This window comes from Drosophila takahashii, chromosome 2L (genome assembly GCF_030179915.1).
Source record: "Drosophila takahashii strain IR98-3 E-12201 chromosome 2L, DtakHiC1v2, whole genome shotgun sequence".
NCBI classification, from domain to species: Eukaryota; Metazoa; Arthropoda; class Insecta; order Diptera; family Drosophilidae; genus Drosophila; species Drosophila takahashii.
In genome coordinates this window covers 4488476-4516222 of record NC_091678.1, presented here as the reverse complement: position 1 = coordinate 4516222, position 27747 = coordinate 4488476, and the positions used below count along the sequence as shown (strand labels likewise).

Here is a 27747-nt window from a genome sequence, read left to right as displayed (position 1 = left end):
TGCCAACAACTACTCGCCATCTGATGAAAGCAAAAATCATCTAAAATCAATACTGAAAATCAACAAATGAAAATATCAAAAGAGTGCGGCGCATAATTAGATTTACTAGCCAAAAACCCTCTTCATAAAGCCCGCGTAAAACCAACTGCAACCAACGAAATAACCGAGTTACAAGCGATACAAAATCAACAACCATTTTTAGAATTAATTTTGTTTGATGTGCGCGCTCATAAAAATTTACATAGAAGCGGCATAAAATAAATACGAAATACACCAGGCCAGAAGAGAAAAAAAACGCGAGCGACAAAAGTGAATTGGTTAACCATGGAAAAGGCGTAACTGGCAACTGCTGACCCGGGCCTATAACTTTAGGTTAGTATGTCGTCGCTGTCTTACTGACTTCGGATTTGGCCCCATGGAATGGGGCGACCCATTGCCTTTGAGCTTCCTTTTCCTTTAACGTTTTCTCATTTTATTTCGAGCCTCTTTTTTCTACCCAGCACTAGTACTCTTTGAAATTTTTGGGGTATATTCCAGACTCGTTATTTAACATTTTTTTTAATATTATTGTTTTTATAAATATAATTTCTGGTAATTTTTTACATATAGCTCAAGAAACCATTTTTTTGCATTAACTCTTTAAAATTTAAAAACTGACAGGAGATCAAATATTTTGCATGTTTGTTTTGATTATATGGGGATTACCTATTTATTATTTTCATGTAGTATATTTTTATAAAGTGGTATTTTAAAAAGGTTTTTTAAAAATGGAGAAATATTTTGAAAAAACAATTTTGCGGAAGCGTTGAAAAAATTTGGGTGTTTAAAGACCTTTACTGAAAAAATCAAACTTAAGGCCAATACATATAACGTATCTTGTTACATACTCGACATAAATGCTGGGTATTTTAAATTTTATACATAGTATCTCTCTTTTTTTTGCTGCGATGCGTTGTTCGCTCGTTTTGTTTATCCTTTGGCCCCGATCAAATAGGCATCATTTGCCTGAAGGCATCTCGCAAAAGGAAGGAAAAAGGTCCGCGACCGCATCCACCGCTCCGCCGTCGCATCCGCATCCGCATCCTCCTTTTCGTCCACATCCGCGTCCATGTCCTCCGCAGTGACAGCAATTTGAGCGACAGACAGTTGATGACTGTGTTGACAGGAGCGGGGAATCTCCGATATGAAACCGGGAGGTCGGGCCATCGCTTCTCTATATATCCCAGTGTCCTGGGCGATATTAACCCTATTTTTGTCGTAAATTAATTACGAGCAGCATATGGAGGGACGTGGCCGAGCAAAAGGATGAAGACGACGAGGAGTCGGCTACGGAAATAGGCACGCACAATTTTTATGAAATTTAATATTGAGCGGTCAAAGCGAAAAGGAAAAGATAGAAGGTCTTTATGGCTTGTGGATGAAGATATAATCTTAATAGTTTGGGGCTATGCTATACTGGGTGTCCTTTATTTCTCATTTAATATGCAGTGTTAAAGTGTTCAAAGCCAAGTATATTCTCATTTTACGGACATCTTAATAATATTACTTAGAAAGTTTTATTAAAACTAAACAAAATTAAAAACAATAGTAATAATCAAAAATAATAATACTATACGAGATTGCCATAACTTAAATATTTGCCAGTTACAACATATTTTAATGCGAGTAATATTTCAATGGCAACCCAAAAGGTTGGCCATTTATTTTATTTTGTTTGTTTTCAATTTGTTGCCCACTTCAGTAGTTGGTTCCTTACGCAGCCCACACTCCCATAATTCCAGGCCATATATCATCGGCTCCTGCGACTTCCGGTTGTCGCTTTTGGCATTCGCCATTCCCACTGTCTATTTATAGGCGCCGCTCACGCAGACACTGCCACATGAACCGCGCCACGCCCACTACCAATCCTTCAGCGCCTCCCACAATGCAAAGAAAATTGAAAAGTAAATTATGTGTATTTTTTTGTATTTTCTTTCCACTCGGACTTATGTTGGCTTTGTTTGTCAGCACATGTGCGGCAATAGGCCAGGACTATTTCCCACTGCGCCCCACGTGCAATTCCTCAACGCAACCACACACCTATCAACCATAGCCCACACTTTTCTTACACAGGAGTTACAGGAGCGGTCAAAATTATAGATATTTTGAGTAAAAATAGTGCCTAATTCGACTTAAATGGATGAATACATTTTATTTAAAATGTTTAAAACATTTCAACCCATCACAGCTCTTAATATGAAATAGTTTTACTGTTTAACATTTGTATACCAAAATATACATTCCGATGTTTTTGTTCCATATTAAAATTTTGATATAAAATCATAACTTTCAAACAACAGAAGTCCTTTTTAGAGAATACTTTTATCATCGAAGCTTCTGAGGATGGGAATTGGGGTCATTCCAATCTGAAAACTATTTCAAATCCAGTTTTTAGTTATACGTATTATTTTCTTAATAGGTAGCTATTATTTTAACCGCAGTTGTAGCTGGTATTGTGGGGAATTTATTGAATTTTTATTGGATTTTTGTGCTGGGCTGTGCTGGCTGCTGTGTACTCGTTAGGCGTGGCATAATTCATTATGTTGACTCACCAACACCAACGCCCACATCCACATCCATATCCTTGCCGGAGTCCTGGCCACAGAGCCACCCCCTTTCGTCACAAACCTCCACTAATGACGTGCCGCGTGCTTTGCATATTAATGCACAAAACGGGCCTGCATTCCGTTGGCAGCTCAATTTGCGATTTAAAGAGCCTGCCACTGGCCTCACAGGATTTAATATTGTTGTCCCCGTGAATTGGGGAGTGGTCCTTTTCAAGGACACGCTCTGTGATTAGCACAGAAGCGAGACGGCTTTCGAGGGGGAATTATTACGCTGCAAAGATCAAAACCGGATTGCCAGGGCAGCGAACTGCCAAGCTCACCTTTTCATATCAAAGCAAAGAAATTTTTGGGCAGTCAAATGTGTGCAGGGATATGCGTGGATTGTGTATATGTATATGTACAGGAATGAACCACCCTGCAAAGTTGTCCTTGGCGTTGTATTTTTAGGAGGAAGTTCTCAGAAAATACACGATTTTAATTCAGTTCAGAAATTGTCTACACATAAAAAAACACAAAAAAATATTTTAGGGGTCTCTACTACTTAAGATATTAAATACACTAAATAATTATTTTTTTAATAATTTTTCTGTCCACTTAAATAATTTATACCACTAATTTCTTGAAAATTTTCTACGTTGAAACATTTTATAAAATACATTTTTCATTTTGCACTCTATTTCTGTGTGTAATAAAGCCAAACAAGCATATAAAAGCTTAAAATTAATATCCATTTGTTTGCAATTCATTTAATCCGAATTTTGTCTCAGTAAACTTAATAGAAGCCTGCTATTAAATTGTATTTATAATTTATTTTATAATTTATTTAATTTATTATTGATTTTGGGTTTAATATCTTAAATGACTAATGTTGTGTGATTGGACAAATGGAAAATAATCAGGCACTGCTTAGATTTCCATGATTTGTTATTATATAAACCCGATTTACTTAAACTATATTATTTATATTTTTAAAATTTTATTTTAATTTTTTTAAATGAATTCGGGAATATTTTCCAAACATTCAGTTACATTTAATCCTTATCCCGAATTGAAATCGCAGTGAACTGCTCTAATTGCTGGGCAGCGATCTTCCAGCTCGTTGCCTAACCAAACCGAAGCTATCTGCAACTTCCCGTTTGCACATGCACGGGTATTTACATATCTGCTCTCCATATTCATTTTCATTCCCATTTCCATTTCGCCCGGCAAACTTTTGCCTTTGGCCAGAACTTTGGCCAAGCGAAAAGTTTGGCCAAACACTGGGACCATGTCGCCTGGACAAAAGTTTCGGGGGATGAAATGGTAGCTCGTAGCAAGTTGCCTCGCATTTCTAAGCAAACGTTTAATATTCACGCTTGAGCGCATTTTCAGCGGCAGAAAAGCGAAGGGTGGCATTTTGGTATTGGTATGAAAATGTGTGAACTGTTTGACGCTTATCTGTATGCCTTGCCTTGGCGTTTTGACCAAATTTTATTGCCTGTTTCCAGGCCAAACGCTTCGTTTCTGCTCAAGTGAACCCGGTCGTAATGTTCCGGTTCCGAGGCTCGGCTGTTCCGCCATTCCTCAATTCCGGATTGCTGTTATGCAATTAGCCACCGCCCAAGAAGCCAGGAAGGATGCGATGATGTTCATTACCGTCTTGTGGCCCCGTATTAATCATACGCCATGTTGTGCGCACAAGCTGCGCTAATGAAGGCCTGTTCATCCTCTCTGATGCTGTCCGATGTCAAGTGTTTAAGTCACTTTAAATGCAATTTCGAATTACTTGTAAAACGCCGCTTGTTTACATACCCAATGACACTGGCTACCGAGATCTGAAGTGAAAACACGGACTCAAACTCGGACGTGGCCTGCAATTCCGATTCCTCTTTAGTGGCCGTGCTGCGTTCCTGATTTTCCGTCTGCTCTGCATCATTCAACTTTCATGCGAACATTTGTTTTCCTCATTCTGCTTTCCTCTAGTTTTTTTTTCACTTTTTTTTGTAGGTTTGTGTCTGAAAAACAGAAGGAGGCACTAGTCCAAAGGCCAGTCGCCGTCTCAGTTTCCATTTCACAGTGGTTCAATTTTAGACATTTATTTCGGTATTTCCAAAAAATTTTTAATTTAAAAACACAAAAAAATCAAGACCGGATCATATTGATATGCGCATGGTAAATTTCTATCGTTTTTACCATGCAATACCGGTAAAATTGATATTAAATACTGTAATTTTGCCGATTTCTCTCTCTCGGAAATTCTCTGACCGTACAATACCGGTAAAATTGATATTAAATAATGTATTTTTGCGGATTTCTCTCATTCGGAAGTTCTCAGACCATTTTTAACATGCAATACCGGTAAAATTGATATTAAATAAGGTAATTTTTTGCGATTTCTCTTTCTCGGAAATTGTTCGACTTCAAGTCCAGCTATATTTTATACCATTTCTTGACCCACCTTAAGTGTAGATATATAAAATATGTAAAGATTTCTTTGAGCACCGCTGACAGTTAAGAACAAAGTTTCCTCTGTGTGAATAAGGTAAAGCTTTACCATTCTATGGCACCTCCCCCATCGATATTAGACGCCTTGTTTACAGACACATTTTTTATTGACGCCAAGAAGTTGTCCTCGGCTAGTCGGAGTCCAAGTACAAGCACAAGTACAAGACCAAGGCGGAGTCCAAGTCCAAGTCAGTGTGCCGGAGACCAGAACAGTGCCCATCTAGGGCCCGACGAACCATCAACGGAAGTGCTCGTCGCCATTTTTAGTGCACTTCTTGAAAGTGCGCACATTTCCGTTTGGCATCAATGATTCGGACCGGAGCCATCACTCCTCCCTCTTTATGGGCCACACACCCATGTAACAGCCACCCACCAGCAACCAGCCACATACCCATGTCCTTCCTCCTTTATATCCTGTTTTCTTCGTCTCTCTGTTTTGGCTTCACTTTTGCTGATTTTAATTTTGGTAAAAGTTGTCACATTTGATTTTTGGCAATTGTTCGGTTTTATGTGCTCTAGTCTCCCCGCCCTATTCTGTTTTTTTTTATGGTGCTTTTTATGTGGTGCCACGTCGCTGTTGCTTTGTTTGGTCTCACGGACGGCAGTTGGCTTTATTGTCTTGGCCTGGCCCCCAAGATTCATCCCGGGATTTGGGGTCAGGGAGCAGGGTGAATGGAATGCCTGTTGCATGTTAAGAATGGGATGGAAGTGGATTTCTTAAAACAAAAGCGGGGGAAAAAGAGATTAGGAAAGCGGAGAAAAGTTTGGCAGAACTCGTAGGAATCTTCGTCTGTCTGGCTGGCTGGGAAAAAGAACTAATTAGCCAGAGATTGTAATTTATGTGTTGGTATTGTATGGATTTAATTTGGATCTGGTAGTTGGTAATGGATGTTAAGGATACAGACCGAAAGGAAAATGTTGGCTGAAGAAGAAATTGCAATTAAAGTTAAGCAGTGCCTTGCATTTTTATGGAAGTTAAGTAGACCGAGGAAAAAGAAAAATACAAATGGAAAATGTTGGGATAGGTCAAGGGGAAAAATTAAAGTTGTAAAACTATAAAAAGGAAATCTATAATATTAGTATTACACACCAAAAATTCACACCGGTATCAAATCGACATGTGCATGGTAAATGTATGGTATTTATACGCATCTATGAGATTCTGTGACTGCGAAAAAGAGAGCAATAAGCAATATGGCAACTTAAATTACGAGCATCTCAAGCTAAAACATCAAATTGATCTACGTTTCATATTATTTTTTTCCCGCTTTTCCCGTTTAAAACTAAATAATTTCCCTTCTATAAATATCTTAATCTTTTAGCTTGAATAAATCAGTCATCTGCCTACAATGTTATCAAACTATTATCCCACTTAACCTTAACCGTATAATATTCCTCGTTGAAGAATCTATAAATTTAATCTACTCAAACAAAACGTAAATGCTTGGCCAACACTTTGAATAAAACAAACTGGTTGGCCCATTCACCTCCGTAATCTGGCTGCATTGTCATTGATATCGGATCATCTGGCCTCCCATTGTCCTGCATAATAATGGTCTTTAGGTCTTCTTTAAAGGACCGCCCATCTGGTGGGGAAAGCTCGGTATAAGATATTTATGAACTGCAATTTCTTATGCAATTAAATGTGGCCTTTAAGTCGAGCCATCCACAGCCACAACGCCCACTTGACATTGCCATGGGCTACGGCTCAGCCTCAAATGACATCAGCTGAGAATGGGAATTTTCCCGTACTTTTCCGGCTCCCCTCACCACCTCCCCCTCCACATTTTCCATGTTCTGTTGCCGCTTGACTGCACTTTAGATACACATATTGGATGCATGTTGTACACAGCTCCGATCCGCCCGGGAAAATGGAGAAGGATGCGGGGGGAAAGGAGCCGAACAGGCTGCACAAATAGAATGAATCGAAATAAAATCAAGTGAAATTTGAACTTTTGTGTGAAGAGCGAAAATGGAAAATGGCAAAGGCGTTGTTTGTAAATAGCAATCGAAACAGCAATCGAAGCGCCACTTTTTTACGCTCCTCCAAGCGAAATAAACAGGAAAATGTGTGCCGACTATGGATTTGATGTGACCAAATTTGAGAGCTTCTACATCCGGTACAGTGGAGATTGTTTAAATATGATACAAAATAAAATTAAAGATAAATATCGAAATAAAAATAAATCAGTCACTTAGTTTTATTGGATTTCAGTGTCAATAAAATTAAAATAATTATTTAATTAAGGAATATACTCATTTAAAAACGAAAGAACCCTTTAATTTATAATTTAAATTATCGTAGGATCCACTGTGTGACCCCCTTTCCTGCTTTTCATCCAACCTTTGTGCCAGGGCCAACAACAAAGCTAATAAAAAGCTATGACCTCGAAAAGTTCAATTTTGTTGCTGTATATAAACGTTGAGTGTGCTTGACAATTTTTCACTTCAAGCAACAAATTATGCCGTAGCATAACATTAGGCGCACCCACACACACACACTCATACAGTCACATGGTTTAGTCCTTCGACATTTTGAAGTGAACCTGCCCCGCCCACCGCCCCCCTTTTCCTTTTCCGCTTGTGCGTGCCAAGCCGACTCGGTAGCGACTTTATCTAAAAGCGCACTTAGCCCAAGTAGGCCAAGTAGATTACGGCCAAAGAGCCGCTTGTCTATGGAGGCATAATACATATACTTGTATTTGTATACTTATAAATATCCTATAATATAAGTCTGCCCACGCACAGCAGAATGAATGATGAATAATCGTAATTTGAAAAATGTATGCGCATCCTCCATATGGTTATTTTTGCTAATTTTGGGCATCATTTATTATTGGGCAGATGAGCAAATCGGCTGGATCCTTTTCTGGGCGTTTCGAAGGGGTATTTCTTTATCAAGAGTGAGACCCAAAACACAGACAAATAATATGCTTGAGGAAATAATAGGTATAATATTTTTTTTTTGTTTGTTGTTTCATTTTTTGTATCAAGTTTGATGATGTAAATAAAATCATAAAAAATTTTTTGTATCTATAATTTTCTCTACATTTGTAAGTTAATAAAAATAACAATAAATTCTACAGATAGCAATCCAACAATCTATTCAAAAACGAGATTCTAAGGTCGTACTTTTAATGATATAAACACTAGCGCCACTTGAGTAAATTGTGCATGTAAACACTCTTCCCAAAAAGTACAAAAAAAAAAACAAAAAAAAAAACTGGGCCATTCGGCAAAGGAGCCTAAGAACAACAAAGAGCGGCGCCAGACCCTGAAAAGTGATTAAAATGATTGTTGTACAACAATGTCCGCGTCCTTGTAAGGGTTTTGCAGAGGGTGCCTTTCCTCCCACCCCGCCCTCGTTGCCAAAAAAATAGCGAAGCCATTACAGTGCTGTCTCTTCTTTGTAATTCTTTATTCCCTGTTCATTATACAGTGTTGGCTGGGAAATTCGAATTTGCATGTATTTTAATTTGGAGGGGTTTAAAAAAAAGTGGGTTTTATGATCTGGAAGGTTTTTCCAAATTACTGGGGTTTTTTTGGCTTTTAAGTTTCCTTATTTTTAATTTATCCAATAATTATTGGATTTAATTATAATTAAAGTAGAGTGATTAATACAAAGAAATACCTTTAACAAAAAAAGCAATTTTAGTCATCATGTTTGTAAAAAAAAATTTATTATAATTCATACATCATATCCTATCATATTATTGCTAATTTATCTAATACATAATGTAGTGATTAAACCAAGAAATACTATACCACAATAAAAAACCCAAATTTAATAATCATCTTTAAAAGAAAAAGCTATTACAATTTTTAAAATAAGATGATATGAAAAAGAAATTTGAAAAGCTTCAAAAAGTAAGCATTTCGAGCGTTCACTGTATTTACATATTGTATCTATATAAATGGCTGAATTTATCTAGAAAAGCCTAATTGGAAAAGTGTTTTGGGACCGGCACTCGAAGCTTTTAGCCGAAAATGTCCCGACAAAGGCACAAGGGAAGCGATTTCAAGCGATTTTAAGCGATGCTGTCTGATTTTCTGGCTTTTCGGGGTTTTCTGGGTTAGGGGGAGGCGATGGTAGGTAGGGTGGCTCTGGGTGGTCTTGTGGGTGGTTAGGTGGCTAGGAGGCTTGGTGGCTAGGCTGCTTGCTCTGCTGACTTAAGCAAAGCGGGACTTTGACAATGGAATTCTGCGGGTGCGAGAGTTCGAGACCGGCGAACAATTTGTCCTCGAGCCTGTCAGCGGCACTCCTTATTATTATGCCACGGCGCTCCTTCTGCAATTGCTTTGCTTGTTGCTCTCTCATTGTTTAATTGTTAACCATTTTGTGTGTGTTAGTGTGTGTTTTTGTGTGTTAGTGTGCGGGAGTGTGTGTGCTGTGCGGCTTTGTTGCATTGTTTGATTGTTTCACGCCCCAGCTTTGTCTCTCGTTCTGTGCGTGTGTGCGAAATAACATTTGTCTAATGAAAAGCGCTCTTGTCGCTTGTCTGTTGTCCTCTGTTTTCTGTCTTCTTTGCTCTGTCTCCCTTGCACCCGACTCTTTGTCTCGCTCGCTCCCGGTCGGCGACGGCCTTTGCTATTTTTAGCTCATTATGTTGCCATGGCCCAAAGGACATTACATCCTGAGACACGCCTCGGGATTCCATGTATTCCATCTTCACATGGTTTCCTTATTATGACTCTTGTTCTACAACTTAATCCCCCGAAATGATTTAATTTCTTATTATTGCCCCTGCCAGGCAAATTGGAAATAATTCTAAACATTCTTCATGCTACAAATTTAAATTGAAATTTAATTATTATTCTTACCACCAAATAATCAAATTTATTTTCTAAATCCATTATGCATTTATTTTAAAATGTATTCTTGCTCTACAATATAATACCCCAAAATGAATTAATTTCTTATTATTGCCCCTGCCAGGCAACTTAAAAATCATTCTAAGCATTCTAAAGACTATAAATTTAAATTGAAATTTAAGTATTATTTGTACCACCAAATAATCGAATTTATTTGATAAATCCAGTGAGAGTTTGTGATTAATGTATGTATTTTAAAATGTATTCTTGTTCTAAAAATTATTTAAATTCCTAATATTCTGCCTGCCAGCAACTTTAACATTATTCCAAAGAAGCTTTAATACAATAATTTAAAATGTCAATTAAATTAATAGTCTTTCCAAAATACTTACCAACATGCATTTATTTCATTTTAAAATTTATGGCATGCGCATCAAAATGTGTGTGCTTAATAAATCCCTGAAAATTCCACTAACATTATTATTAAAGTCCACCTACTGCAATATTTGTTTATTAAAACAATTGATAATAATTCCAATCCTCTTAAGTGGACCATCTCCTGCCGTTCTTCCCATGTTTTTGCACAAATTACAAAGGCAGTTTGCACACAAAATATGGTTTTGATTGCTCTGCACACACAGAAATAAAATAATTGCCGGAAAATATATAAATATTCAACAGCTGGGAAATGACAAAATATCGCTCTGTTGTTTGCCCATCAAATTTGCATACCGAAGTTGCCAAATAGAGATAAATAAAGAGGCTGACAGCAACCTCAACAAATCCACTTTGGGATTGCGATTGAAACGCTGTGGCCTGTCTGCCAACGGTTAGTGATTTGTATTTGTATTTTGTGATTTGAACTGCCGTCCCCGAAAGCAAAGTCAAGACAGTTGGCCAACAAGGTGGCCAATTGGGTTGTAAATGCTAACTGCAAACGGCAAATGGCAAACTACAAACATGCAACTAGCAGGTGACAGCCAGTGTAACATGAACATGAACACGACACGGCAGCAACTACACCCGAAATCCGGTTAATTGAAAAACAGAATGGGCCACAGAGACATTCGCCCGGATTCAGATGCAGATATAGATATGGATAGAGATTCAGAGGCAGAGGCAGAGACAGAGATACATTCTCGCATCCTTGCCGCATTAGCTGCAGTTGAGCGAGTGTCAAGGTGAGGCCAGGTGAAGCCAGCCAGGCAGAAAACAGGCAGCAAAAACAGGGCGAAACGGGAAAATAAACTTGGCAGCACACGAATTTAGTACCCAATCATACTGAAAAAAATACATTTTGGAAAGAAAATCATTTAATTAGCGATATTTTAAGGTTTTTCAGGGTAATTCTGATGTAATAAATTTATTTTATTTATTTATTATGATACAAAAAATATATTGAATTGATTTTAGGTCTACAAAAAATAAAGATAAAACTTAAATTATATTTAACAATTGTTTAAAATTTAAAACCAAAATAATTGTTCTCTTTCATAAATAAATGAGTGCTATTTAATAAAAACTAATTAAAGGGAGCTAAGAAAAGTCATATATCATAGAGAAAAATTTGTTGAAATATTTTCGCCAGCTAGAACATCCTTGAAGAATTGTAAATTAAGGAATCTCACCTTAAATGGACATGGGAGACTATTTTTTTCCGTTCGTCCTCACTCTTCCCTTGGCTGCTGGCATCTGGCCAAATCACGTAATCACAACTTGTTTATGGCGCATGTGCCAACTATTCCCGACTTTCACCTTCACACCCGCACACCCCATCAAATCCGGACCCAGATACCCAGACCCATACCCAGACCCTCCGAAAAAGAGACCTACATCCTCCGTGCAGTTGCAACCGTAGCCATGAAAATTAATTTCAATTAGCGGAAATTGTTTTTACACCTGTTTGCCTTCCAGCACATCGCAGTAGATAGTAGTCCTCCAAATGGTTTGGCCAATTTGCGGCCTGTCATCGCATTGACGGGCTAATACCGCACTTTATATCCCCTCACTCCCCACCCGTTGTGCAAATTCATAAATCAGAATTGCAAATTGCCAAGTGCAACAGCAGCGGGAGCTTAACAAGAGAGAAAAAACTATAGCATACCGCCGGGCGACACTTGAGTGCAGCAAATGCCACGCCCATTCCCTTGGGAGCTCGTAACTGGCTAAGCAAATTCTTTTTTGCACTGCTTTCATGATTTCCTGGGTGTGGGAGTGCCACTCGGAATGTGGAACAGAATTGTAGACAAGTTTGTCTGAACCGAGCAATTTAAAACGATTTAATTGCCGCATTGTCCCGTAGAGAGGGTGGTTTCCATAAACCATAATTCTGTTCTAGTATTTCCTAATATTCTGGACTTTTAAAATTTCTATTAACTGCTACTCCATTTTATTAAATTTTTGCAGATATTTGTTTTCATAAAATTTGTGTTGGCTATAAATTATATATAAATTATCTTTGCATAAGAAATTAACTAATTAGGTTAATGGTCTTAAATAATTTATTATTATTATACCCATAGGTATGATTATGTTGTGTTTATTAATACCTATCGAAATGTGGAATAACATTTTCAAATCGTAACATTCTTTAAAAAGTTATGAGCACATATAAAATTCATGCAGTGCAAGCATGATTTAAATTTAAATTTATTTTAGAAATAAAATGGTTTTGCTATCCTCTAAAGAGTAGATTATAGTCAACTACACATTTACCACTCGATTATCTATTTTGGTCTTTTGGTCCACATTTAGCGGACGTCATCAGCGAGTGTTTTTGCTGGGTTCTCAATTAAATTCCAATTGGCGTTGCAATAAAAATTGTCATTTGGCAGGGGCGTGGTCGAAATGTCAGTGTGGATTTTGTATTCGGGTCTCTGATTCCGGTCTCTTGTCGCGATTTTAGTTGTGGGCCTTTTAATTGATGCAGTGGCAAACGGCATACATTTGCTCAGCGAATGCAGTCGAAATTAATTTGGCATCCATGGGCGAGTCAAAAAATATTAAACCGCAAATATTTGAATAGTAATCGAAACGGTCATGGCAATCGTTTACAGTCAATTTGGTTGTGTTTATTGTATAATGGCAGGAAAATATGAAATTTATGTCTTGAATAAATAATAAAATTATTATAAAATAGAAACATAAATAACTATGTAACCAACTCTAGAATTCCCTTGAATATAAAGTTTTTAGCTACACTTTATGTTTGTACAAAAAACTTTTAATTTATTTTCTTGCTAAGCCGCAACTAAACAAAAGCCAAAACTTTTCTAATTTTTGCAGATGAGCGCGCTACTGTGCCACAATTTTGGTTTACACCTGTCGAAGCTGCCACTCCCAAGAGGAACTTTTTCTACCACAAAAACAATAACAACAACAAGAACTTTTTGCCCCACAACAAGAGGAAAAACCAAAATAAAAGAGCAACAACAACAGTGATATGGAACTGTGCATAGCAACAAAGTCAAAAAAGCAACAAGAACAAGCCGCTCAGAGTTCAATGCAGCAAAGCAAATGCAACAGCAGCAGCAACAGCAACTACTATCAAAAGAAATGCCACCAAAATCAAACAAATACTCAAGTACAGAGCACTCAGCAAAGCAATTGCAGCAGCCACAGAGATCGAGACCACCTGACAAAGCAGCAACAGAACCAACGAACAAATAGTGCAACAGCAACCTCATCAAATTTCAACAGGAGCAACATCATCAGCAGCAGCAGCAGCAGCAACATCAAGAGTAAAAACATTAGGAGGCCCAGTAGAAGCACACAATTAAACACGCTCTATTCGCTGCTGGTGCTTTTGATAGTCGGCCTTGCCACAGTTGCCGTTACGGTTACAGCCTCCCCCCACCACCCACAGGCCACCCCCGCAACCCCCTTTTCCCGCGAGACCAGACGCGATGCTCTTTTGGCCTACTACAAGCGGGCCCACCTGCAACCGAGTGGCTCCTCCCCGGGGCACGAGCACGAGTATCACCTGCATCAGGACGCCAACGGCCTTGACTTTGACGAGCTAACGCCCACCGTCAGCAGCGTGTCCGTCCTCAGTCGGGCGGAGCGCCTTCGTTTGCGTAAGCGCAGTGCCACGCCCACAACGGCAGCAGCAGCAGCAACATCGCCAGTTGCCGCCGTTGCACCTGCAGCGGCAACATCAACGACAGCGGCGGCCAAGGAGGCAGCCAACAGCAAGAAGGCGGAGGAGGAGAAGTGCGAGCCCAGAGTACTGGAAACGCAGCCAGATGAGCCGGTAAGTGGGCCATATAGATTGCAGATTTTCATTATCTTTTTTATAGCTTTTAGCAATTTTACTGAGAATTTTATTTCTTATCTTTAGTTCTATAAATTATGTATTTATTAATTATTATTTTAGGGGTATTATGTTAACATGTATTACTATACAGTGACGTAGCCAGGATTTAGTTAAGCGGATGGGTTGAGGGGGTAAAAATTTTGTGTAGCATACTTTTAAAACCCCTATTTTCCATTTCACCCGAGAGGGGTGAAATATATTCTATCTAACAAAATAATGAATATTCTTTATCACTAACTATAAAACCATCTGAAGTCAAAACCTTCGGTATAAATATGAGTTATTTGGAAATAATTTTGTACGGATTAATAAAAATTGCAAGAGCAGTAAATCTGATTAACTTTAATATTTTTAATTGGTGTTAGTTTAGTAAAAACAGTTTCATAGAACCGCTTAAATCTAACCAATTCTAAATTTAAATCAGAAAAAAAACAACTTTCTTAAAAAAAATAAAAAAAATCCTTCAGTACTTTAAAGTTAAATTCATAATTAATTCATTAAATTCATAATGATAAATATATTTAAAATTTAAATAATTCCATTTATAATGTTTCAATCAACACAAGCGTCATTTAATTAGCTTTATTATCAAGTTTTTCGTCACTCCAGAAGCAAATTAAGAATTTCTCAACTTTAAACAGAACTTCTCCAATTGAGTCCGCCGAATGGTGCTTCTAGTTTGAAAAGTGTACACATTTTGTTTAACTTTACAACTGGCACTACAGAACGCCACCTAATAATTTGCCACCCAAGAGGATGAGGGGTGAAAGTTTCAGCTTTTTGCACTTAGTCACGAGAACTACTTAGATCAAAAGCAATTCCAAGGAGCAGCAGCAGCAGGAATAAGCAAGCGCTACAATTTAGTGTCTCAACTTTTGAAGCAATCAAAGAAATTGCGAGGATTGCAAGGAATGCAAGGGGAGAGGGGGTTGGTATTCACCTTCCAACCTTCCGGTTGCCTTCATAACTTTTGACGGACATTCTGTGAGAACGAGTGCAGCTTGCACACCGCATCGATCCAAGGTAGAGACAATTAACGACAATTTACGAAATTGCCAACGCGGCACTGGCGAATAATCAATAAAATTGCTGAGATAGCAACCCATATAATGTGTTCAGTTCTGGGTGCTTCTCCATTTTCGGTATCTTCTGCTTTTTCTGCTCTTTCCTGCTGACACAAATCTCTGCGCAAATCTGTGAGCTCCTTTCCCGTTTTTCACCTCCCCACCTTGTTGATTGTCGTAAAAATATTACGCATACGACATGGCTGACGCAAGTAGATGCGAAGGAAGGAAAGTTTTTGCTTTTTTCTTTAAGGGGCGGTGTATTACACAGAAACCGCGGGATTTTGGAAAGAGTTGCGGCCTGTCTTGACAGCAGTTCATGTGTGTTACCTCCCCCCTCGTCTAGATCCTTTACTTTATAAAGCTGCCTCTTGTACAAGTTAATTAAGAGATGCTAATGAAGTGAGCAGACCATACACCGTCGCACCCTGAGACACTGAAACAAATTTAGAATCTCAGTGGATTTTGTTTTTAAACAGAGAAGTCTTTAGAAAAGTTTTTGTAAATTAATTTAAAATTCAAAAAACTAATATTTTGTTATTGCAATTCTTCTTATTATAATAAAATATTTAAGATTAAGATGTATAACCATCTTTTCTCCGTGTAAACCCTCGCTGGACCTTAAAAAACCGCACAATCGTTAGAAAATGGAAATATTTAAATGGCCTTGTATATCACAAAATTTCTTTACGTGGGCGCATCACAATATTTTAATTGAATTTGCATGACAATTGCAGCCAAGGACTCTAAGCCACTCCTTGCCACACGGGATTTTCTCCCGCTGTCTGCCTGTCAGCTCCTCGGAATGGGATGAGATGCTATTTTTAGTCCGCTAAGCGAATCGAGTATAAATATTCAATGAGTCGGCGGTGTAAACAGAGTCCAATACATGACGTGCACGAATCGATTACCCGACTAAGTATCCTCTGACGCAATCGGGACCTTTGTGTAATTAGAAGGGCAGGCCAAAAAAAGAATGAGAAATATTGTGTAGCATCCTCGGAGCGATTCGAATCTCGAGTGTGGCCAAATAAAAAAAATAATAAATAAATGTGGTGCACAGGAGCAGCAGCAACAGCAACAACAACAACATCGGCTGACAGCTGCCAACTTGGGCATTATCCTGGCCATTGTCCGTCCCCCTCGCACCCAGTAGTCCTGTCTCGCTCCTGTGGCCTGCGGTCAAATGCGAGCGCCTTGTCGAATGGCTGTCAAGGATTATTGTTGCTCCTGTTGCCGCTCCTGCTGCTCATGTTGCTGTTGCTGTTGCTCCTGTAGCTGCTGTCGCCTGCGGTGGCTTTTGTCTCGCTTCCAGCTGGAGTGTGTCTCCCTGTCTTTTTCACTCTCCCCCGTCTCTTTCTCTTTGGTTTTTTTCAGTTATCCTGCGTGTGCGTGTTGTTTTGCTAACAATGTTGAAGCTGCAAAGTTATTAATAATTGTTTTGTATATTATATTTCGCTGGCGATGCTGGACACGCATTCTTCTGATTTAAAGGACATTGAGAAAAAAGAGACTTTTATATTTTTAGTACGGATTTTTTGAAACTTAAAAGTCCCTAATAAAAGTTACAGAAAGGTCACAAAAAAATAAATTACGATAAATTTAATTTTCTTATAATTTGTGCAAGGACTTTTAATACTTGTTGAAAACTACAAACATGTTAAAAAAGCTCACCGAATTTTAATTAATATTTATTAAAAGCTTGTCAATTGACATGAATGTAATTATAACATGTTAAAGAGATAAAAAACCAAGCAATTAGTACAAATTTAAATTACCACCCAATTAATAATAGTTCGCTTGCATTAATGGCCACTTTTTCCGCTCTCGCCACAACCAATTACGTCGACAGCGAATTTAGTTAACAGTAAAGCTCAGCGTTTATTATTTATAGAGACATAAATTTAAAAACCAATGCCACTCAACAGAATCATTTATGTTAATCCGATAAATAAAGCAGACACACACACTCGTTGCAAACTGCCAACTTCCGTGGCAATCAGCTTATGTCATTCGCCTTGTCGTCCTGAATAATGTAACGAATGCAGGAGAAGTACAGTGAAGCCTGTCTGTGAGTGTGCCCCTTAGATTTGCCGAGTGTCAACAGCAGTTGAGCCAAGCAAAAAAAGCAAAACACAAGGAAAAGGAAAACACTGTCTGACATATTTTATTCATTAGGCGCAGAGCGTAGAAAATAAAAGGAAAAACATGCAAATGACAATGAGGAAGCATACAGTTGCGCCATGTAAATATTTTTATGGTCATAAGTAGGAATTTTGTACATGCCAATGCCGGAAAATGCAGATGGAAATGCGGGGAATGGAAAGTGGGGAGTGGACATTAAAAAGCCAGTAAAACGCGCTTTACTGATTTCATTTGGCAGCCAGGATTCTCTATATATGTGTGTGCTTGTGCGTGTGTCTGTGTGGACCAGACTCTTGGCATAGTTGCCAACATACACACACACCGTGTTTGCATAAGTATGCATGTTTTATTGCACACACACGCGGTGTGTGTTTTGCGGCTGCTGCCGCTATTTACAAGTGTTTTCCACATACATTTATACCCTAAAAAAGGGCGTGAGCTGCAAGGGTATGTGTGTGCTGGCAGCCATTTTGAAAAGGATATAAAAGAATACAAATAAGGGAAAATTTTGAAAATAATATTATAAAATATTATATTTTTTCTAGAGAACTCAAAAATTAATTATTGGGTACGAAATTAAATAATTAAAAAAAATTGTTTCTTTCAAATATTTAAAAAATGGATTTTTTTAAATTTCTAAATACAAAATAAATTTGAAATTAAAGCTTTTAAATTAAATAACATACAAATATTTTGAAAATAAATTTTAATAAAAAACTAAAATCTAAATACATAAATTTCAGAAGATGTATATAAAAAACAAGAGAGAACGCTATAGTCGGGTTCGTGTCCCGACTATCTAATACCCGTCACTCAGTGCGAGCGCTGTACTCGGGTTGGTGTCCCGACTAATAATCGTAACTCAGCTAAAGGGAGTGCGAGGGAGATAGATATAGAAATTTTGATTGCGTATAACTTTTTAATGAATGGTCCGATTTGAAAAATGTCTTCTACATTTCGATAGGTATAAATATGCACAACAAAATTGCATTTATACCTCTCGGAAATCTTAAAAGGTGTGGGCGCCAGACACATTTTAAAATCGTTAGTGGGCGATTGTGGGCGTTAGAGGGGGCGTGGCACTCGGCTAAAATAAACTTGCGCTGCGTAGGAAGCCCAAGAATATGCGTGGAAAATCTCAACCTTCTAGCTTTTGTAGTTTCCGAGATCTCAGCGTTCATACAGACAGACAGACGGACAGACGGACAGACGGACAGACGGACAGACGGACAGACGGACAGACGGACATGGCTAGATCGACTCGGCTAGTGATCCTGATCAAAAATATATATAGTTTATGGGGTCGGAAACGCTTCCTTCTACCTGTTACATACTTTTGCACGAATCTAATATACCCTTTTACTCTACGAGTAACGGGTATAACTAGCCAACCAAAATACCCATTATTTAATCACACTCTTTGCCCAGCCCCAAGTGTACATCAAAGGTTTATGATAATGGTCACACGGCATATATACGAGTGTTTAGAGCACTCCATCATAGCTTTATCTGGGAGTAGGTCGGAACCGCTCTCGTGCCATTTCTCCTGGCACCTTTCACCGATTGCTTTTACCTCGATATGTTCATTTGGGCGCAAGATTTGCATACATGTATGAAAAAAGGAGCTCTATAACACACACACACTCTAGGGAACATCCACAAACATTTGTACATATATTGCTGTTGCTTGTTGGCAATTTATTTGTAGCTTCCGTAGCGTATACGCAGTGTGGTCGCTCATCAACGAGAGCCCTGCTAATGGGAAATATTTGTTTTAAAAGCCAAAAGGTGCCTGCCCAACTACATGACTCACCCGCAGACAACAGCATGTTCCCTCCGTGGTTCCTCCTCCTGTGGTTACTTTTGTTTCCCAAAGCCATAATGATGTCATCAAAGTTTCCCCTCCACTCATCCTTTCAGTTTTTGTGCGTAGATCTCGAGAGCTGCTTGTAACGTGTAAATTATGTACAAACATTTGGTCGGTTAAGAGCTGTACAAACTTGGATTAAAAACATTTCGGCAGTCCCACAGCCTTTGGGGTTGGCATTAAATCCTATTATTTCCCAGTCGAAACAAAACTTTTCGTACTCCTTGGCACAAAAGGTGTTTGTGTGAAACGTGTCCTGTACGCCAGGTGAATAATTAATGGTCCCAGGCTAAGGGAAGTGTCCATCTAGCTGGCCGCCCGGTCACTTAAATCACTGGGCAGCCGATGCGTATACGTAATTTTTCGGAATTCCAAATTTTTATTCACAAATCACACGGTTTCTGCAGGCTGAGCAGTCTTATTTAAATTACTTATTCAAGACCTTTTTTACCAATATGATTGTGGCAATAAATTTTGGTTGGCTGAGTAAGAATTTATATTATTCATTTATAACCTTTAAGTTTTATTGCAATACAAGTATCATTATTTTATTATTTTTTCTTAAATCTTCAAATCTTAAATATCAATTTAGATTATATATTTATGGCTTCCCACATATTAATTATGATCTGCCTTTATGAATTTTGCAGTTTTACGACTACACAGACATCGCCGAGGATGCCGCACGCCAGTTTATTGAATTTTTATCGAGCAAATTCCCAAATGCCAACACACCGATTACCATCGATGAGCCGACACGTGCGGAGGTGAGTCGCCGGGCCAATGGAATCGCCAGCTATGCCCTCAACGAGGACGACAATCTCCTGGCCTTCGCCATCGCCGCGCCCAGCATTCACACGGTGGTCGTTAAATTCAGGGATAACGTTACGGTATGCACTCGCTAATCAGGGATAATGGGTCCCAGTTAATCGGGTTTACCTTTTGCAGATACCACCGGATCAGGTGCACAATAAGGCATATTTGGGTTCCTATTGGCGGGAGTTGGGGTGAGTTGGTTGCAAAAAATCCATTAGTTCTTAATGAGCGTTTCTGTAAGGGCCCTTAAAAGTATGCTCTTATATTTGTAAGAGGTCCTGGTTAAAAAAAATGTTAAATATATTTGATTAATTCACTTAAATCGGAATAAAATACGCTTTACACAAATGTATACCAAATAAACTTTAAAGAGCTTTTAAAGCCCATTGATCCCATAATTTATTTTATCCTTTGGCACAAGGGTACTTAAATAATTACAAAGCTCTAATACATTTAATTACTAATTACTCTAAAACGCACACAAATGCAAGGAGATTATTTAAAGCCTCTAAAATTTAACAACTAATTAAATTCAATAAGCTGTTGAGCTGGCTTAGAAGATATCCATCGCTTAATTTATATAGGCCACTTAGACACACAATACTCATATGCACAGGCTGAATTATTTTGGAAAGTTGCCCATAAATGTGTTTTTTGTTTTGCCTCGCTTACAGTGCGGCCTGGAACAGCACGGACGGCACCCAGGAGTGGGGGGCTCCGTTCCGCGACTGCAACCTGTTGACGCGTCGCTGGCTCTGGCCATTTCGAATATCCTTCAGCGAGCACAGGATCAAGTGAGTCCCGAATCGATATGAAACCATATGGCATATGACTTGTAATTTATGGTAAATATTTTCAGAGTTGTGGCGGCTGCTTTTATTGCCGCCGATGAGGATGTGTGCAACGATGGATTGGAGGAAGTTTTCGGTCGTCGTCATGGGTTAGTAAATTGCTTTAAAAATTATATAGAACTATATAAAATTATATCCTTTCAGCTGCGATCGAAATACCACTTTTTGCCTGCTCACCGAGAACAAACCCGCCGCCACCAGGGATGTGTACACTTGTCTGTGCCGCGAATCCTACTACCTGCCCAACTCCACGCTCCAGGGATTCCGTGGCGATCGCGTCGAGCTATCCGAGGGCTATGACAACTACTCCTGTATTCCGTGTCCCGGAGGCTGCTCAAACTGCGACAGCAACGGCGTCTGTCTCACCTTCCAGGAGGAGGAGGTGCTCAACGTGGACGCCTGCCTGCGTCTCCTGGTGGCCATCGTCCTGGGCGCCTGCATCCTTTGCTGCGTCGTCCTGGGCGTGATTGTCTTCCGGCAGAGAAAGTGCAAGGTACAGAAACTCATAAAGGGAAAACCCAAAAAAAAATCGATATGACACGTAGATCGATTTTACATTTTTAATTTCAATTTTAATTTGACCTGGTCGAAAAAAGTATTTCATATAAAAACGAAATGGGTTTTGCCTGACTTACAAATTTACATGACCATATCGATTTTACGGGAACATGTTTTTTTTTTTGTGTAAAGAAGAAATATTATTAAAGTACTCTTTAAAGATCAAAAATATTTTAGTGAAAATCTTAAAACGATCTTTATTATATTCTGAACAATTAAAAAGATATATAATTTAAAAATAAAATTCGACTAATAGATATTTTTTGATGAAAATTTTTATAAAACATAATAGATTTATAAACAGTAAACTTTTTGATATTTTTAGGCCATTGCCTCGGGCATGTGGACTGTGCTGGAGACGATACTGCTGGGCATTGTTTTACTTTATGCATCCGTGAGTGGTCCTTGAGCAAGTGTGACACCCACTTCTCTTCACTAACATATTCCCTTGCAGGTTGCCGTCCATTTCTTTCCCGCCTCCACCGAGCGCTGTCTGCTGGAACCGTGGCTCCGGGAGCTGGGCTTCATCACCTGCTACGGAGCCATCATCCTGAAGCTCTATCGCCACCTGGTGGACTTCCGCACCCGCAAGGCCCATCGCTGGGTGCTGAGGGACGTGGATCTGCTCAAGTATCTGGGCACCATGGTCTTCGCCGTCATCTGCTACATGGCCGCCTTCACGGCCTCGTCGCTGGACCTCCTGGAAAGTGCCCAGCTGGAGAGTCTCCGGGAGGCGGACACGAACACCTGCCATCCGCTCAAATGGGAGCTGGTCACGCAGACCAGCGAGATGCTCATCCTGTGCTTCGGACTCCACCTGGCCATCGCCAGCCGGAATGCCAACACCCAGTTCCGGGTAAGATGTTAAGTCTGTAAAGTGCAAAAGTCAAACAGATTGTGGTGAAGAATTTTATACTGAACTATTAAGAAGGATAAGGTGCTTCTATCAGTCTATGAAAAACATTACAAATTTTAGATTGTCTTGTTCTCCTTGTCTAAAAAGTTATAAAGGTTTTATTTCAATTCTTAATAATGAATTGAATTAGATGATATTTTCAAAACAGAAAAATCTTGGAATTTATACGACTTATTCACCTATTGCTAAAAATTATATAGATTCAGTTTAAAGTCTTGACACTTTTAGTTAATATTTTTAATGGTTGAAAAATTCCTTAAATTTACACGACTTTTTCTTTTGTTGCTAGAAAATTATTAAGATTTAAATTTAAGTCCTAGCAATGAAATCAAATGGATAATAATTAAATAAATTACAATTTAGGTTTGTGCTTAAACGTGTTATGATTTTTGAAAAATAGTTGTATCTTCTAATTAAATGTTAATTAGTATTTGTTTTTAAATATTAATGAAAAACCTTTGAACAAATTGCTGCTAAATTTCGACTTGAAAGCATTTTTAAAAGGGAACCCCTCCCCAGCTAATTAACTAAACTTAAGTGACATTGTGAGAGCAAATGGCAAATGGTCAAGTGAATTAACCAGCTATTTCCGTTCGTTCGTCGCCCCTTTAGGAACGGCAATTTCTGGTGACCGCGCTGACGCTGGAGTTCCTGGTCTCGTCGAGCTTCTACTTTCTGCGCTTTCTCTACCTGCCGGAAATGAGTCCCAGCGCCATTTTGCTGGCCCTGTTCATCCGCTCGCAGCTGACGAACAGCTTCGCCTTGGGCCTGATATTTGTGCCAAAGTTGTGGTATCAGCACAAGCAGGTAACCGATACGAGTTCGAAGCATTTTAATTTACTTATTTTCCTTTGGTTTCCTTGGTTCGAGTACGCTTTTGTGTTGAACACATTGAGATTTAATTAGGAACCGTTGCGTCCTAGTTGGGCATTGAATATATATATATGCTTAGAGTATTCATCCCCATTCACTTTGTGCTGTCTGCCGCGGTCGTGGTCGTCATATTATAGTCATCGACATCCGCATTTGGTATAGACATTGGTTGAGGAAACGATTTTTGTTAATAACTAGCCAACACAAAATATTAAAAAAAAATATAGGGGAAACCCAATCAAAAAAGCTTTGTTGCTTTTGCTAAAAACAATTGATTATTTCATTTGGTTATGGTTATCTTTAGTTCCTGTTCTGGTTTCATCGAGAAAATTAACATAATTTTAGTATTAAGCTAACATTGAATTGAAACTTTAGTCAAGCTATGAAGTTGCTGCAAGTGTGTCTCGTTTTATCTAAGAATGTTTGACTGTTTTTAGCTCTTATTATTTCCGTTTGATTCTATTGCACTTGAACTTGATCTTATAATTAGCACGCAATTTTATTTGCATGTTTAGCAGTGATTTTTGCATGATTTCTCCAACACAACACATCAAACTACAAACTATGACAAAAATCGGTTTCCTATCAAAATTCCCAATATGCATACCAGAATAACTCCAAACTAGTGTTTCCAAAATTCTACCTCACAGTAACTTTCTCTGTCTTTGTGTCTCTCTCAACCGAATAATCTTAAACTGAAATTCTCTGTCTAAGTAGTCTTCTTATAGCTAACGTCCATGTTTCTTAACTTTTGAGTTTCCTATTTTGATTTTCTTTTGTTTTTCATTTCCAGCACCACAACAGAAACAATCACAACCAATGAGCACCTAACACCCACCAACTACATCTATAAACTACATATACATATCAAATACATACTCTCCAGCACAGATCTATTCTATTCTGTTTTCGCTCTCTCTTGAGTTACTTTTCCATTTCCGTTTCCGTTCTCCATTTTCCGTTTTGACTTCCTGAGTGTGGTTTGCGGTGTTTGTTGCATCTTCATAGCTTGCAGGTTCGTTCGCTAGCGTATGATCTATCAATACGTTTACCTGTGGATGCTTTCAAGGGTACGTCACACGACGCCGGCCAGCGGCTGGGCGGAGGATATGCCGGGCTCTGTCTGGGCGATCCGGACATCGGGGAGCTGACCATATCCGAAATGAGTCCCGAGGACATACGCGCCGAACTCAAAAGGTACGAGAGAAAAACTTGTTGAGATTATTTGTATCTATAAAAGGGTCCTGCATGAGTACACTTGAATTGACAAACAAGTCAATTTTTGAAAACAGAGTGAGTGAGTTCAAGTGAGTTAACTTAGATCACTTGGTTTACTTGATCACTCGTAAGGACAAAACAAGTAATACAAACACAGAATAAAAGTTAGTGGGAGTGATAGAATTACTAAGCAAATTATTTGGTGATTCTAAATTATTTTTCCTTATGAAAAAATCAAGTGAAAAAGTGATCAAAGTTAACTAAAATTAAAAATTGACTCATGCAGGACTCTAATCTATAATGCATGATCACCAAAAAACATAGGTACAATCTGATAGGGTATTCCAAAACTGATATTTTGATATTAAATATGTACCTTGCCGATTCCAGACTGTACACCCAACTGGAGATTATGAAGAACAAGACTCTGAGGCAGGACAATCCGCACATCAGCAAGCGACGTGGCGGACGCAAGGCGGGTCACCGCCGCTTCTCCCTGCAGGTGAGTCGGGGTCACCACATCCGCAGCAGCGTAGTCCACCAGCCATAGTGCTCACTGTACATGACATCGGGGGGACCTGGCTGTAGGACTCAGTGACCCAGATCGGTATTGCTGTAACTCTTCCAACCGAAACGATATACCAAACCTTATGCTGCCTATCCCGAGCTCCCTAGATCTTTCTCTCTATCCGTCTACGACTCTCTTTTTCTCTCGATCCTCCAATGTGAACTCTCAGTATTGTTTGCCACTAATATTAATACATCTATAAATATCATTGTTCTTGTCATGACTATGTACAATATATTCGAATCCCACCACAACCAAACCAAACAATACATTAACCACCAATGTTCAATGTAGAAAAAGGGCAGCAAGGATAAGGTAAGAACTGTCGGCCTAGCATAAACCTAAAACCTAACCCCCTATAAAATATCTGTGTTGTGACTGTAAGCTAAACCCCAATAAAGAAATTACAAGAACTTCTCGCACGTTTGTCTATAAACTTAGACCCAAGTCCCCCGATAAAAAACCCAATACCCATTTGTGTGTCTGCGTGTGTGCATGTGTCCGTCCATAGATAGCACTTCATGTCTAATCCAAAACAAAAACCGATTGCACACGAAACTACGAAAAACTACAGTTCCCTGAACTATGAAATTCCATACTAAGATATCTTAAATCCGCAGGCTCTAAGTGCCAAACACCGCAGCAACAAGCATCATCAGGACATTGAGATCACCGAGGCGGAACCTTCCCGAACGCCCGAGGACTCAGTTTGCAGTGCCGAAGGACCCACGGACACCTATGCCGAAATATCGGGCGTATCCCACTCAATGCTCTCCCACTCGATGGTCTCCCACTCCGTTGTCTCGCACTCAAAGTAAGGAAAACTAAGGAGACCGATTCGCAGGATCATTAAGGATAAGCTAACCGATATTCCAGCAATCAGAGAGATTTGTACATAAGTATTAAACGGTACGATACATGTTGGTATTTGTAGATAATATGTATATGTATGTGAGAAATAGTTATTATATAGCGCAACAACACAAACAATAAAAGAATTACTTTAATTTCGCAAAGAAAGAAAAACCAACAACAAGAAACATACAAAAGAGATGCAACACACAAAAACACAAACAATAACAAACATTACTTTATTTTTAATGAAACGAAAAGTCAAGAACCTTGAAAGCAGTCAAGTTTTACAAAGTTTTGATAAATTTTTAGACGATTTTACTTTGTTGATTTCTCTCAGTCTTGAGTTCGATTGATTTCGATGATAGGGAAAACTGATAGATCAAAGTTGTACGAACGGTAGAGCGGTAAAACAGAGCCCACCTGTGTAGGTAACGATAAAACTGTAAGAACAAAAGCCACAAACATTAACAAATATAATCCTATTCCTGATACTCGTGTTTTTGGTTTACCTCTTAGTTCCTCAATAGTTACTAACACTCGAATTATTTGCCTATTGTTTTCAAGCCAACCGAACACTATCTACTGCATCTCTACAATCGCTAGAGATATAGAAAAGAGTGGAAACACAGCGAAAATCATTTTAAAACAGAGAATAATCAGTTGTAAATTTGAGCTTATAGGCATTAAATCTAGTAATTCCCTCATAACTATCGTACGTTTTACGTCTTACTAATCTTACAAACTAAAATATATTTGTATTATATATTGTATACTTGTAATTCCCACTCATTCCCATCCAAAATCCGAACGGGGCAAACTTTTTGTAAATACACAATGTACGAAGACGAGTTGCAGAGAGAAAAACAAATTGTTACATTTTCAAGACACAGAGTTCCCCATCGAGAGTGAAAATCATAGGAAAATGCTTAATAGAGGCTTAAGTACATTTTTTTTTACAACATTAGCCGAACAAATTCTGTCTCAAGTATTATTACACTACTAGATTTCCTCCAAAATGTTCAGATCCCAATCCAGAGCATCTTAAATTCGTTATTCTCGAAAAAATAAACGTTCGTGTTAGAGTATTGAAAACACACAAAGTGTAAACATTTCAAATGTACGCAATAAATTTTGGAGGCGATCGTTATAAAAAAGAAGGGGGAAAACAAGTCCATAGAAAACCTATAGTACAGTTAAATGGGCATTTATAAGGGTTATAAAAAGTATTTCTATATACACTACAAAAAATATATAGCGAGTAAAACATGGCAAATGGTTAAATTAGGTAAACTTACAGCATGCATGCAACAAATTGAGCATTTAAAACAAAAAGAAGAAAGCGAAACCCAAAATGATAATTAAAATAAAAAAAGCCTACTTTTGGTTGCGTTTGATCAAAAGTGTGTGTATAAAAAAATATTTATGGGAAATATACATAAACATATAACTAACTTATATTATATATAAATATATATACATATATATGAGTGTAATCAGCATTACAATAAAACAAAACCGAGAGGCAAACTAAATTAGTGGCTCAGCGCAAAGGAAACTACAAAAAACGATTGGAAAAGAAACAGAATACATTTTGAAAGTGTGATAGTGTTCATAATATTCGTTCATTGTAATTAAAAGAGAAAACAAAACTAAATAAAATAAATAAATGATCAAATGTGACGTGTTTACTTTTGGGATAGATGTGCTTGTGATTCTTCCGCCTAGTCGCACTCAAAATCTGATATTTCCGTATTACCAATACGAAAACTCTTCAAAAGACCCTCTTCCGTTTTCATTTA

The 27747-nt window shown here is 38.4% G+C and overlaps 1 protein-coding gene across 5 annotated transcripts; it reads left to right on the top strand.

The window, feature by feature from the left end:
- The first annotated feature begins 15 nt into the window (after positions 1-15).
- On the top strand, positions 16-27618 carry smog (G-protein coupled receptor 158 smog). Of its 5 annotated transcripts, none has more exons than XM_070219513.1 (14): positions 17-372; positions 13188-14154; positions 19944-20183; positions 20242-20300; positions 20784-20903; positions 20969-21049; positions 21105-21453; positions 21844-21912; positions 21973-22374; positions 23047-23241; positions 24377-24504; positions 24916-25027; positions 25388-25408; positions 25714-27618. In XM_070219513.1, the coding sequence occupies exons 2-14, from the start codon at positions 13345-13347 to the stop codon at positions 25909-25911; spliced, it is 2784 nt and encodes a 927-aa protein (XP_070075614.1). In that variant the 5' UTR covers positions 17-372; positions 13188-13344; the 3' UTR covers positions 25912-27618. The 5 variants fall into 5 exon arrangements, with proteins under 5 accessions (XP_070075616.1, XP_070075614.1, XP_070075612.1 ...); XM_070219511.1 differs by having other exon boundaries at positions 24323-24504; XM_070219514.1 differs by lacking the exon at positions 25388-25408 and having other exon boundaries at positions 18-372.
- Positions 27619-27747: the final 129 nt, after the last annotated feature.